This window comes from Herpailurus yagouaroundi, unplaced genomic scaffold (assembly GCF_014898765.1).
Source record: "Herpailurus yagouaroundi ecotype Mexico unplaced genomic scaffold, PumYag 295, whole genome shotgun sequence".
In the NCBI taxonomy this organism is placed as follows: domain Eukaryota; kingdom Metazoa; phylum Chordata; class Mammalia; order Carnivora; family Felidae; genus Herpailurus; species Herpailurus yagouaroundi.
This window is the reverse complement of record NW_024412512.1, coordinates 2,945,508-2,957,570: the sequence shown is the minus strand read 5'-3', so window position 1 is coordinate 2,957,570 and position 12,063 is coordinate 2,945,508. Positions and strand designations below refer to the sequence as shown.

At 62.0% G+C, this 12,063-nt stretch overlaps 1 protein-coding gene across 1 annotated transcript in view; it reads right to left on the bottom strand.

Moving 5' to 3' along the window:
• ANKRD24 (ankyrin repeat domain 24) overlaps positions 1 to 10,465 on the bottom strand; it is a 16,104-nt gene extending 5,639 nt beyond the window's left edge. Inside the window, exons 1-17 of the mRNA XM_040461723.1 lie at positions 10,346 to 10,465; positions 9,446 to 9,532; positions 9,210 to 9,340; positions 9,045 to 9,133; positions 8,027 to 8,091; positions 7,441 to 7,498; positions 5,865 to 5,935; positions 5,570 to 5,676; positions 5,203 to 5,390; positions 4,684 to 4,712; positions 4,015 to 4,095; positions 3,767 to 3,874; positions 2,768 to 2,812; positions 2,575 to 2,673; positions 1,582 to 1,654; positions 1,274 to 1,392; positions 6 to 1,087 (exon numbers count right to left, since the gene is read on the bottom strand). Of these exons, the coding sequence (XP_040317657.1) occupies positions 6 to 1,087; positions 1,274 to 1,392; positions 1,582 to 1,654; positions 2,575 to 2,673; positions 2,768 to 2,812; positions 3,767 to 3,874; positions 4,015 to 4,095; positions 4,684 to 4,712; positions 5,203 to 5,390; positions 5,570 to 5,676; positions 5,865 to 5,935; positions 7,441 to 7,498; positions 8,027 to 8,091; positions 9,045 to 9,133; positions 9,210 to 9,340; positions 9,446 to 9,532; positions 10,346 to 10,384 (2,471 nt within the window). The 5' untranslated portion in view covers positions 10,385 to 10,465. The remainder of the gene's footprint in view (positions 1 to 5; positions 1,088 to 1,273; positions 1,393 to 1,581; positions 1,655 to 2,574; positions 2,674 to 2,767; positions 2,813 to 3,766; positions 3,875 to 4,014; positions 4,096 to 4,683; positions 4,713 to 5,202; positions 5,391 to 5,569; positions 5,677 to 5,864; positions 5,936 to 7,440; positions 7,499 to 8,026; positions 8,092 to 9,044; positions 9,134 to 9,209; positions 9,341 to 9,445; positions 9,533 to 10,345) is intronic.
• Positions 10,466 to 12,063: the final 1,598 nt, after the last annotated feature.

Genomic DNA, 12,063 nt, shown 5'->3' with positions numbered 1-12,063 from the left:
TCTGCTCCAGCCGCACCTCCTCCCGCCGGGCCAGCTCTGCCCGCAGGCCCCGGGCCTCCTCCTCGGCCAGCAGGCGGCCAGCACGGGCCTCGTCCAGCCGGGCCGAAGTCGCCTCCAGCTCCCGGAGCCGGGAGTCCCGGACTCGGAGGTCCTCGCGGGCCTGCTCCAGGGCGGCTCGCAGCTGGACCGCGTCCCCGCCGCCGCTGCCGCCGCCGCCGCCGCCGCCGCCGCCGCCGCCTCCCGAGGCTCCGTCACCCCCAGCCTCGCGCATCCGCTCCCGGAGCCGGCCAGCCTCGGCCTCCGCGGCCTGGCGCTTGCCGTGGGCCGCCTCCAGCTCGGCGGCCGCCTCCCGCTCCCGTTGCCGGAGTGCCTCCTCCAAGCCACGGATCCTGGTCTCCAGCTCCGCTTGCAACTGTTCTGAGGCCTCCGCAGCACCAGGGTGCAGGACGGCGCCCAGGGGGCCCCTCGGGGCTGTGGCCTCCACGTGGGTGGTCTCTGTGCCCGGAAGCTCCGCCTCCACCTCACCCACTCCGTTGGCCTTCATCTCTGCTTCCTCGGCTTTTGGCTTTGTGGCCTCGGTTTCTGGGTTTCCTCCCTCTTCTGGAGCCTCTGTTTCTGCAGCCTCGCCCCCCGTGGATCTTGTTTCCGTGGCCTCGGCGCCTGTGGGTTTTGTTTCAGTGGCCTCGGCGCCCGTGGGCTTTGGTTCCGTGGCCTCCGCGTCTGTGGGTTTTGTTTCCGTGGCCTCGGCCCCCGTGGATGCCGCTTCCACGGTTTCATCTCCTGCAGCCCCGTCGTCTGGGGCCTCGGCTCCATCAACTTTGGTTCCCGGAGCCGTGGTGCCATTAAGCTCCATTTCCATTGGCCCGTCCCTGGTGGTCTTGACTCCCGTGCCCTTGCCCTCCCCAGGGGCCGCCTCCTCTTCTCCAGGGCCGCGCTGTGCTTCCTGTCGCTCCAGTGCCCGCAGGGCGTCGGCGTGCCGCCTGCGGAGCTGGTCAAACTCAGCCCGGAGAGAGTCATAGAGGGCCAGGGGGATGACCTCGGCTGACCCGTTTACCTCCATCTCATCCTTCTCAAAGCTCTCCAGGATCTGGGAGGTGGTAGCAGGGAGCCGGTGGGAGCTTGGGGCCACGGGGGCACAAGTGGCCTTGCCGCCACCTTCCCTGCCCACAGCCTCAGCCACATGCCCACGCTGACCCCCGCCTCCCCCTGGGGACAATCCCTGGGGTCCTCAGATCTGTCCCCACCCCACCCTCCGGTGCCGCAGTTTCCCCACCTGGACCTTCTCCATCAGCTCCTGGTTTTGTCTGGTGAGTGCAGCCACTTGCTCCCGCAGTGAGGCCAAGAGCTCCTGGGCCGAGGGGCTTAGCCGTCTGGAGAGCAGAGCCTCGGCCCCTGGTGGGCGCACAGAGTCAGCCCCAAGGGTCCTGGGCCACAGGGACGGGGGCTGGGGGTCTGGAGCGGTGGAGGAGGGCCGACCTCCCTCCCAGCTTCAAACTCTCTCCATGCCTGTGGGTCAAGGCCCCGTTTCCCGGGGACCCCAGGGACAAGGTGGGCAGGGAGGGAGGATGGGGTGGGGCTCACCTGGAAAGTCAGACAATTCACCTTCCTCATCCTGCAGGGTGGCCACGTCATAGCTCGTGTTCTCCCGCTCACTCTGCGGGGAGGGACGGGGTCCAGCTCGGGTCCTGTCCCCCTCCCCTCCCCAAATTCAGAGTGGACAGGGGTGTCCACATCTCCCACACTCCCCCGGGGCATCAGACGGGATCTGTTTGGCCCACGGAGTTTACTCAGTGCCTACTGTGTGCCGTGGGGCTACGCTGGGCCCCCAGGGAGGAGCGGCGATCAGCCCCCGCCGCTGCCCAAACACGCGACCACAGCCCACTGACCGGAGTCGTATGTGCGGCCTGGGTGTGTGGGCTGTGTCCTCACAGGGTCTGCGACTCCACGCGGGGGTCACGTGTCTGTGCGCGAGTCCCGGATCACGTGGCTCAGGGTTTGTGGGTCTGTGGTGAGCACGTGTGTGCGGTGTGGCCCCCCGCATCTCCCGTGTGAGCTCCTGTGATACGTGTGATTTTGTGCTTGTGTTTTAGTCTGGTGTGTCCGTGAATGTTTCAACGTGTGCGTGTCCGTGTGCGCGGGCATGCTTGTGTACGTACCTATGTTTGCGAATGGACGTATTTTGGAGAATCCACGTGTGTGTACACGGACCTGTGGCCCTGTCGTCCGCGTGTGATTGGATGAGAAGCGTCTGTTGGGCACACGTTGAGGGTGTACAGGGTGCGTGTGTGATTATGCATTCACAGACGTTTTGCTGTGGTTGCCAGCTTTACGGGCAGGGCCACGTGCGGATGACCGTGGTCGTTCATCCCTGCGCGTACAGGCTACGCGTTTTGGGACGTGTCCGTTTTGTGTCCGGACGTGTGTCTGTGGGCGTATTGCCTGTGATGGCACGTTTGCGCCGCGTTTGATTGTTGGGAGTGTGGCTGTGCGCGTGTATATGTATTGGTGTGGTCGTCCTGTAGCCGCAGCAGGAGAGGCCCCGCCCACCTCCGGCAGGGGCGAGGCCCCGCCCACCTCCAGCAGGGACAGCCTGCTCTGCAAACTCTCCACCTCGCGTCCCAGGCTCTCCTTCTCTTCCTGCTTCTCCGCCAGCAGCTGCTGCAGCTCTTGTACCTGGAAGGAGGGCAGTGGGGGGCTCGGCCAGCCTCCAGGAGGAGTCGCCGGGGGGCGGCTGGCGGGGCTGGCTGTCCCCACGGCTCCCACCTACCTGTCTCTCCAGGCTGTGTAGGGAGCTGGCCTCTGTCTCTGGCAGCTGACGGGAAGAAGAGGGGACGGGGCTCGAATCCGGGTAGAAGGACCTCCCCTCCCCGCCTCTGCTTAGTAGCCCTCCATCCCGACCGCAGACGTCCGTTGTGTCACCTCCTGCGCACCCGGCACTGCTCTGCCCCCTGACTCATCACGAAGTATTTATTCAGTGTCAGACCCCGTTTGGGGCCGCTCATTCATTCACTGCCTCACTCAAATATTCGCTCATCCAATAAATATTCATCAAGCATCTTCGGTGAGCCCATCCCGGTCAACCATGGCTCTGCTCACAGGCTTATAGTCAAATGGGTGACCATGAATAAAATGTACGTCATGTCCAATAGCAGTAAGCACTTTGAATAGAAATAAAGGAAACTCAGGACGCCTGGGGGGCTCAGTCATTTGAGCGTCCAACTCTTGGTTTCGGCTCAGGTCATGATCTCGTGGTTTGTGGGATCGAGCCCCACATCGGGCTCTGTACTGACAGTGAGGAGCCTGCTTGGGATTCTCTCTCCCTCTCTCTCTCTCCCTTCCTCCCTCGCTCACACGTGCCCGCTCTCACTCTCTTTTTCAAAATAAATAAATAAACATTAAAAAAAAAAAAAGAAAGAAAAAACGAAGGGAAGTGAGTCCGGGGTGTCACAATTTTATATAAGGTGGACAGGGAAGGTGTCTTTGGCAAGGGGTTTCTGAGCAAAGACCCAAAGGAAAAGAGGAAGGAAGCCACAGGAACATCTGGAGGAAGCGTGTTCCAAGCAGAGGGCTCAGCATGTGCAAAGGTCCTGAGGCAAGACCAGGCCTGGCGTGTTGGAGGAGCCACAAGGAGGCCCGTGTGGCTGGAGCAGAGTGAGTGAGGGGGAGGGAGGGAGGAGGGAGCTAGGAGAGAGAGGGGGGGTCTTCCCCACAAAACTGCACTCCACCCCAGGCTGAGCCCCAGGCCTGTGTCTCTGGGGCCCCTCACCTCCTGTTTCCTCCGTTCCTGGTGCTGTTCCAGGCCCCGGATCTTCTGCAGCAGGCGGCCCCTCTCCTGGCGCAGCCGCACGATCTCCTCGTAGGCATCGCGATCATCCTGTCCCCCCCAACCCGGGGACCCGCCACCTTCACATGAGGCCCAAGGGCCGTCCCCTCCCGTATCTGAGCCAGACCTTGTGCCTCCCGCCCCCCGCCCGCCCTCCCCTGTTCCGCCCCCACAGCCAGGACATCTCTCACCGGCACGGGGATGCTGGCAGGGGGCTGAGGCGCTTTCCGCTTCTTGGGGGCCCCTTGCTTTTCGTGGCTCCACACAGAGTTCTGGGGGAAGGGGTGGAGGGAGCCCGTGGGGAAGCTGCCAGCCTCTGACCCGTAGACACCAGGCCAGCAGGGCCCCGCTATCCGCCACCGACCTCAGCCCGCGCAAGACCCTGCCTCTCCCCGGGTCCTCACTTATCCCAGCATGAAAGGGGCCACATCTCCAGAGAGTTCCAGATCTTACGCTTTACGCTCAGCGTCTCTTTGTGCCTCGGTACTTGGTACCAGACCAAATTGTCTACAAGTTCCCTTTCCCCGTGGAGCTGAGATGATATTCGGCTGGGAGAGCGAAAGAGGCCGGACTTGCCTCCTTCCCCGACTTCACCAAACTCGGTTCCCTCTACCACGCCGCCCCAGCCCCCTGATTTGGCCCCGGGCCCCCCCCCCCCCCCCCGCCAGTGTTCTCACCCACTTCTGAGAGTTATGCTGTAGATGCTGCTACCACTTGGTAACAGCATACCCTGAAGGAAGCATTCATCCCAAACAGGTCTTCCTAGGTCACAACCCTGGGACTCTCCCCAGAAAGCTTGGGACAAGGGGGAAGGTAGCGTGTGCAGGGGGACGACTCATTCACTGCTTAGGGATCCATACCTGGGATGATGCCTCGCCCGAGTCATCCTCTAGGAGGGCAGGGAAGAGAGCGAAGCAGGGTCAGGCACTCGGTTTTAGGAACTCTATTCCCAGCCCTAGGAAGGGCACTAGTGCGCCCAAGGGACTTACGGCAGGGGTGGGCTCCCAATTCCCCAAGAGTCAGGACTCCCCAAGAGTAGGACTCGACTACGTTTGCAGCTGCTGATAGGAGGGACCTTGAAACTCTCCAAAGGGGAGGACAGGAGCACCTCCAGGATGGGGCAGGTACGGGGTGCCAATTCTTAGGAAAGGCAAATATCCGAGCATCAGGATGACCCAGGAAAGCAGAGTGGACCCCCCCCCCCAAGATTATTCTAAAAGCTCCGGGGACCCTCGAAACTGTTCTGAGCAGCATCGGCGGAGGCATGCTTCTATGATGCAGTAAAGAGGGTACCTTGAAACTGTCTCCAGCGGACAAAGGGAAGGAGATTCGCTTTGGCCGGGGCCTGGGGGGGGGGGGGACAGGGCGGGGGTGCATACCACTGGGTGGTGAGGGGCGCTGAGCTGCCTCCTGCAGGAGGTGCAGGATGAGTTTGTCTCCCGCCAGGGCGCCGTAGTGGGCAGCATCCTGGCCCAGGGCGTCGGTGATGCCCGGCTGGGCCCCGCCCTGAAGCAGCACCTCCACTGTTTCGGGGCTGGCCCCCTCACAGGCCATCATCAGGGCTGTCCTACCAGGAGAGGGGGCTGCTGAGGAAGTGAGGGCATTCTCAAACCCCCAGGCCCTCCTCCATACCCAGGCTGCGTGGGGGAGGGGAAGAGGCAACTAGATCCCCCACCCACAGAGGCTAAGAGACTTGCCCAAGGTCACACGGCATACAACGGGCCAACTGGGATGGGAGATACTCACCTGCCCTGCAGATCCTGGTCATTTGCGGCAGCCCCCTGCTGCAGGAGGAGGCGGCACAGATCTGTGTGACACATCTGAGCGGCTATGATAAGGGGCGTTGTACCTGACTGGTGGGAATCAGGGGAAGGACGAGACAAAATGTGAGAGGCCGACCTTGGGAGGTAGGGAAGCCCATACGACTGCCCCTGAACTTCACTCCAGACCCTTTTGACGCTTTTTAACGGGCGCCCGGGATGCCGCCACTTGGTGACAGCGTACCTCAAGTACGGTGCCCAAAAAGTTCCCGGAGGCTCACCCGATCTCGGGGACTCAGATGTGCCTTGAAAGAGCAAAGGATTTCTGAGCAGGAAATGCAGCCGCCAGCCGCTGGAAAAAGAGGGAGGGTAGGTAGGGCAAGGTTTAGACATTTTTGGGGGCGGGCCTTCTGCCTGGTGTGATTCTTATCCCTTATTTTGTGACAGAAGTTCCCACCTTCCGGGAGGGCAATAGCAAAGGTACGCCTCCCTATTTTACAGATGAGGAAACTGAGGCCCACCCAGGTGCACAGTCAGCCAGTAGGGTAAGAGACAGAGCTAGGATCAGGTCTGCTAATTCCCTGTCCCAAGTTCCTGCCACATCCCACCATGGCTCTCTTTCAAGGTGGAAGTTTGGGCTAATTTTTATGCATTTCCTCTCTTCGCTTTAGCCAGCAGTACGTGCCTACCATGGGCCAAGCCTCATACAGAGGCTGGTAATGTTCACTGGAGGGATCAGACGTCAGCTGAGCCTGGGCAGGCTTCATGGGGTTTGACCTGAGTTCTGAGTCTCGAAGGTGAAAAGGAAGAGGGTAGAGGTTTCTTAGGAGCCGTGAAGCGAGAAACAGCCTTGTAAGGTCAAGGAAGGGGAAGACGGTGCGTCCAGAGCCGCAAAGGAGGAAGGGTTTCATGCCATCACTAGAAATGTCAACAAGAGGGGCGCCTGGGGGGCTCAGTCGGTCAAGGCTCGGGTCATGATCTCACAGTTCATGAGTTCGAGCGCCGCGTGGGGCTCTGTGCTGACAGCTGAGAGCCTGCTTGGGATTCTCTCTCTCCCTCTCTCTGTCCTTCCCCCACCTTCTCTCTCTCTCTCAAAAAAGAAAGAAATGTCAAGAAGACCTATCTGATTATCTGCTTTGTGCTCGAGGGGGTACGGCATTTGGTTTTCTGCTGCAATCCCAGCGCTTAGAACAGAGCCTGACACATCGCAGGAACTTAAATATTTATTGAATGAAATAACCGGCTGAGCTTCCACAGTGTGACCACTAGGTGGCAGCACACGCCAACTGCCCGGAAGTTTCAACCCACGATTAAAACCCCCAAAGCAAATCCCAGCTTATTCTGTTTCCAAAAGGTCAGGCATTTCTTGAGTCATGAGCGAAAGTCATTCCCTGATCTCATGGGCATGGTGGACAGATGCCGGGTTGGCTTCTGGTTCAAGCGGGCAGGTCCCTTGGCCTCCCTCAGGAAGGAGTTTGGATTCAAGGACCATGAAGGATGCTTGGATCTTTGCCCTTCCTGAGACTCCCTAGGAAAGTACATTCTGGTCACTGTCCTTACCACCACCATCGTTCTCGCCCAGGCCTGGTGCTTGGGGGTCAGACAGCCTGAGTCTTCCCCGCTTTCTCGTGGCTGAGCCTCAACCACCTTGCCTGTCCGATGGGGTGACTGGGGCTCAAGGTGTTCCTGAGGATTAATGCTGAGCCCGGGGACGCGCGCACAGCAGGGACTCGGTGAGGAAAAAGGAGGAAGGAGGCAGAACGCTCGCGGCCAGTCCCCCAGGACCCGGAGTAGAATAATCCCAAGCCCAGCACCCTCTGGGTCATGGTGGGCAGGGCAAAGCTGGGCTGCACCCACCTGCATGATGCAGGGCTGTCCATCCACTGCTGTCCACGATATCCACGACGCAGGACGCCTGGGGAGGGAGGGGTGTGGGTCGTTGGAGGCTCTCCAGGAACTGGGACCCGCCCCTTCTTGGGCTCTGCTGTATTTCAGGTTCCCTACCTATCTCTTCCCTCCCCCGTGCCCGCTCCGCGGACCCCACCTCCTCATGGACTCCCAAGTGACTCTCTTTGCTTTTTCATGAAATTTGGTGACAGAGGGACTCATTGGGAGTTCAGGAGCAGCTGGGGGCTTGGGGGCTTGACGAGAGCTCCGAGAGTGGCTGTAGCCACCACCTAGGGTTTGAGGAGAAGCTGGGGCTCAGGAGATACCTGGTGTTGGGAGCATATCTCGGGTGTGTGAAGTATCTGGACACTCAGGGAGTATCTGGTTGTCCAGGGAGTAGCTGGGGCTCAGGAGCAAAGGAGGCTAAGACACACCCAGGATTCAGGGAGTATCTGGTGGTGGGGGGTGCGGTTCAGGGAACTGCTAGAAGTCAGGGGTAGTCAGGGGAAGGGAGTATCTCCGTTAGGGGAGTATCTGACACGAGGGGGTAAATGACCTGTAGCAGCTGTTCCAAGCACTGTGGGTGCCCATACTTGGCCGCCAGGTGGAGGGCATTGTAACCTGAAAGGCAGGGAGGGTTCGCTAGGGTTCCACATACTCAAGGAGCTTCTGGCTGCTCCCCAAATCTGTGTCAACTATCTGCGAGGACTTTCTGTGTCCCGTGAACGCCCCAAACCCCAGGTACTTCTCCAAACCGTGCTACTCCCCGTAGCTGGAGACTCTCCAGGGGCCAGCCAGTCTGTGTCCCAGACATTCTCATCTCGACTATACTCCACACCCTCCCACTTCTGACGCCCTATTGCCCCAGCCACGGTCCGTGTCCCCAGCCCCTCCTCCCCATGTCCCCAGCCACCCTCCGTGCCCGACAACATGCAGCTCCAGCCCTGTCCCTCGGAATCCCGCTGTTGCGTATGCTCCCACCAATCCACAAACCCTTGCCATCCCACGGGCGGCCTGTGCCTCCTACGATGTCCCGAAGTTTCAGCCAGGGCTATGCTCCCCCCCCTAGTTACTTCCAGAGCCCCAGCCACTCCCTTTGGCCACGCCTTCTGTCTCAGACATTCCCTCAGAGCCCTCGTTAAGTCATACACCCAGACTCTCCTTTGGCTCCAGCTCCTCCCAGCTACCCCTAAACCCCAGCTACTCCCCACACGTCAGATACTACCTCCCCCTTCCCCCCAAATTCTACTTGTTATTCTCCCCTCCCCAGGTCCTTCTCAAGCTCAGGGAATCCTCTGTTCCAGCTAATTCCTCTGCCTTAACCACTATCTGAGTCCTGGCCACTTCCCGCCCACGAGCTGTCGACTCACCTTGATTGGTGCCAGCTACATAGTCTTTTTTCTTGTTCACTGCAGCCTGACAAGTCCCTGTGCCTCCCGGGGTGGGGGGCACTGAACGGAACCCCCTCTTTTTCAGCACGTCGCTGAAGCCAGGGAGCGGGACCTGAGTGGACCTGCGGGCTGAGCCCCCGGTCTGAGCTCCTCATCCCTCCCCCGGGGCCCAGCAGGCAGTACCTGCCCCATCGGTGCTCATGACGTTGGAGCCCTGTGCCAGCATCACCTCTAGGCAGCTGGCTGCTCCCCGCATGGCAGCCAGGTGGAATCTGGAGGTCGGAGGCCAGGGATCAGCTGCAGGATGGCCGCCCCTCATCCCTCCACCCCCAGGGTGTGGGCACTCACGCGGACTTGCCCTCGGGGTCCAGCTTCGTGGGCACCAGCCCCTTGCGGGTGATGAGAGCGGCCACCCGTGCAGCGTCGTTGTTCTCCACCGCCTGTAGCAGTCGCTCGTCACTTTTGCCCCACTCCTGGCTCTACAGGGCACACCCAGAGGAGAGTGGGGCCAGGCGATCGCGGCCCCCTCCCTGCTCCCCCCTGGCCGGGGCTCCGGGCTTCACTGCCTGCCCTTGGGCACTTGCCTGGCGCCTGCCTCTGGCGGCCGGCTTCGGGATGGGGCAGGGGCCACAGGGCGGGCAGGAGCCAAGGTCAGCGGGGCTGAGCCGCAGCTGCAGGGGGAGGTAGTCCTGGGCGGGGGTCTGAGACAGCGTCCCCCAAGCCTACATCCCCCAGCGTCCGCTCCCAGGTCCATACAACAGCCCTTTCCCTCATCGTCCCATTAAAACCCCCCCCCCCCCCCCGCATCTTTCCAGAAATTGTCCCCAGCCAGCCCTTTAGTGAAAGCCACCTTTCCAAACATCACCCCCACCTCCAAAATCTTCCCATGGGAACCCCTAAAAGGGTCCCTTTAAAATGTCTTCCAGAACCATCTGTCATCTATCCTTCTTAAACTGTCCCTGAAATGCCACAATTGTCCCCTAAATGTCCCAAGATCCGTGCTCTAAACAACCGTAGCGTGAAATACGTTCCAAAACGTCTTCCCCAAATTTCCGAAGTGTCTCCAAAATCATCCCCCCAAATGACCCCAACATCTGGCCCAAAAATGTCCTTCCAAAAATATCCCTTGAATGTTCTCTGAAATTATACTCCAAATGTCACTATATTTTCCCGAGAATGGTTCCTTAAAACATAGTCCAAATTATCCCCTCAAGTGAACTCACCCAAAACGGGTCCCCGAAACTGTCCCTCCAAATGCCCTCTACATTTTCCCGTGTCCCCTTCTGTTCTCAAAGCTGCCTCCCCAAACATCCACCCCTCGACCTCTGCCCCCCTCCTCCCGCACCCCCCTCACTGCCGGTCCTTCCCGGGCCTGGGGGCGGGGGTCCGGTCCTGGCCCAGCCAGGGGCGGGGAGGGGCGGGCAGGGAGGGGAGAGTTAGGGCCCGAGCCCCGCCCGCTCCCGCGCCCCCTCCCCTGGCCCTACCGCGCAGGAGGCGGCGGCGCACACGCACAGCTGCTTCATGGCGGCCAGGGCGCCAGGTGCCCGGCTCGGTGCTCCGGGAGGCCACCGGGCCGGAGCGGGGGGTTGGGAGGGGGGCCCGGAGGGAGGGGCAGGAACGCCCGCGGGAGGGGCTGGAGGGGGCCGGAGAGAGGGACAGGGGGCGGGAGGGAAGGGCTGGAGCGGGGCCGGGGCGGGGCAGGGGGCGTCGGGGGGGGTGGGTGGGGGGGGGGGGGGGGGGGGGGGGGGCCGAGGGGGGGGGGGGGGGGAGGGGGGGGGGGGGGAGGGGCCGGAGGGAAGGGCTGGAGGGGGTCTGGGCGGGGCTTGGAGGGGTGAGGGTCCGGAGTGGCCGCGCGCCGCGCCCCCTCCCGGAGACCCCCGCCCCCAACGGTAGGGGTCTTGCTGGGGAGAGGCTGAAGGAACCGGGAGGGAAGGGCTGGAAGGACCCGGAGGGAGGGGTAGAGGCCTCCGGAGGGAGGGGCTGAAGGGGCCCGGGGGTGGGGCTGGAAGGGCCCGGAGGGCGGGACTGGAGGGGGTCTGGGGGCGGGGCTGGAGGGGTGAGGGTCCGGAGTGCCCGAGCTCCACCGCCCTGCCGTGCGCCCCGCCCTCTCCCGGAGACCCCGCCTCCACGGTAGGGGTCGTGCCGGGGCGGGGCTGGAGGAACCGGGAGGGAGGGGCTGGAGGAGGCCGGGGGCGGGGCTGGAAGGACCCGGAGGGAGGGGCTGGAGGAGTCAGGGGCCGGGGTGCCCGCGCGCCCCGCCCCCTCCCGGAGGCCCCGCCCCCACGGTAGGGGTCGTGCTGGGGGCGGGGGGCGGGGGGCGGGGGGGGGGGCTAGGCTCTGGGGGCGCAGTGCCGCCCGGGCACTACCTGACTTTCCTGCCGCGAGGGGGATGCGGCGAACGAGGCCCGCCTCCCTCGCCCCCGCGGGCTCCCACTGGATCTGCAGGGATCCGCCTGCGTCGTCTCCGCCTCGTCTGAGCTGGCTGCGGGTCGCGGGTGACTCCGGCCTGAGCCCTCTCGGCGGACGCAGCTTCCCACTGCTGCCTGGCCATCATTCATTCACTCTTGCACCCGTGGGACCCAGCAGTCTGACGAACTTGAATTTGAATCCAGGGCCCTGCACCCAGGCCCCTCACATTTAACGCCTGTGCGACCCAGTCAAGGTACTTACCTGCTTTGGACATCGCCTTCCTCATCTGGAAAATGGGGTTCAAAACAAACAGTAGCTACTACACGCGGTGTTAGCGAGAGGACTAATGAGGTACTCTGTGCAAAGCCCTCACTGGTGCCCGGTAGGCAGCAAGTGCGCGATAAACACGGATTCGTTCGTCAAAGGTGTGCTTGCGCCCATGTGCATGTCTAATGCTGAATCCTGGGACACAGGCCATAGTAGGTGCTCAGTTAAATCACTGGAAAGCAGAGGGGACACAGCTCCTCCCAAGGGGCTGGTAGGGTCTGTGTTCGCTGGTTGTTTTCTCAGACTGGGAGCCCCCTGACCGCAGGGCCAGGCTGAGGCCTCCCTGGCACAGACCTGGCACCTCGGGGTGGGGTGAGACAGTTGATAAACGTTTGCTGAGTGAATGAATGACTCACAAGGCCCTCTGGGCCATGTGAATTTCATTTACTGACTCTGCTTGTCAGAGCACCGGGATGCCTGGTGCTGCACTGGGCCTGGCAGTGACAGATGCCGCTGTTATCACTGG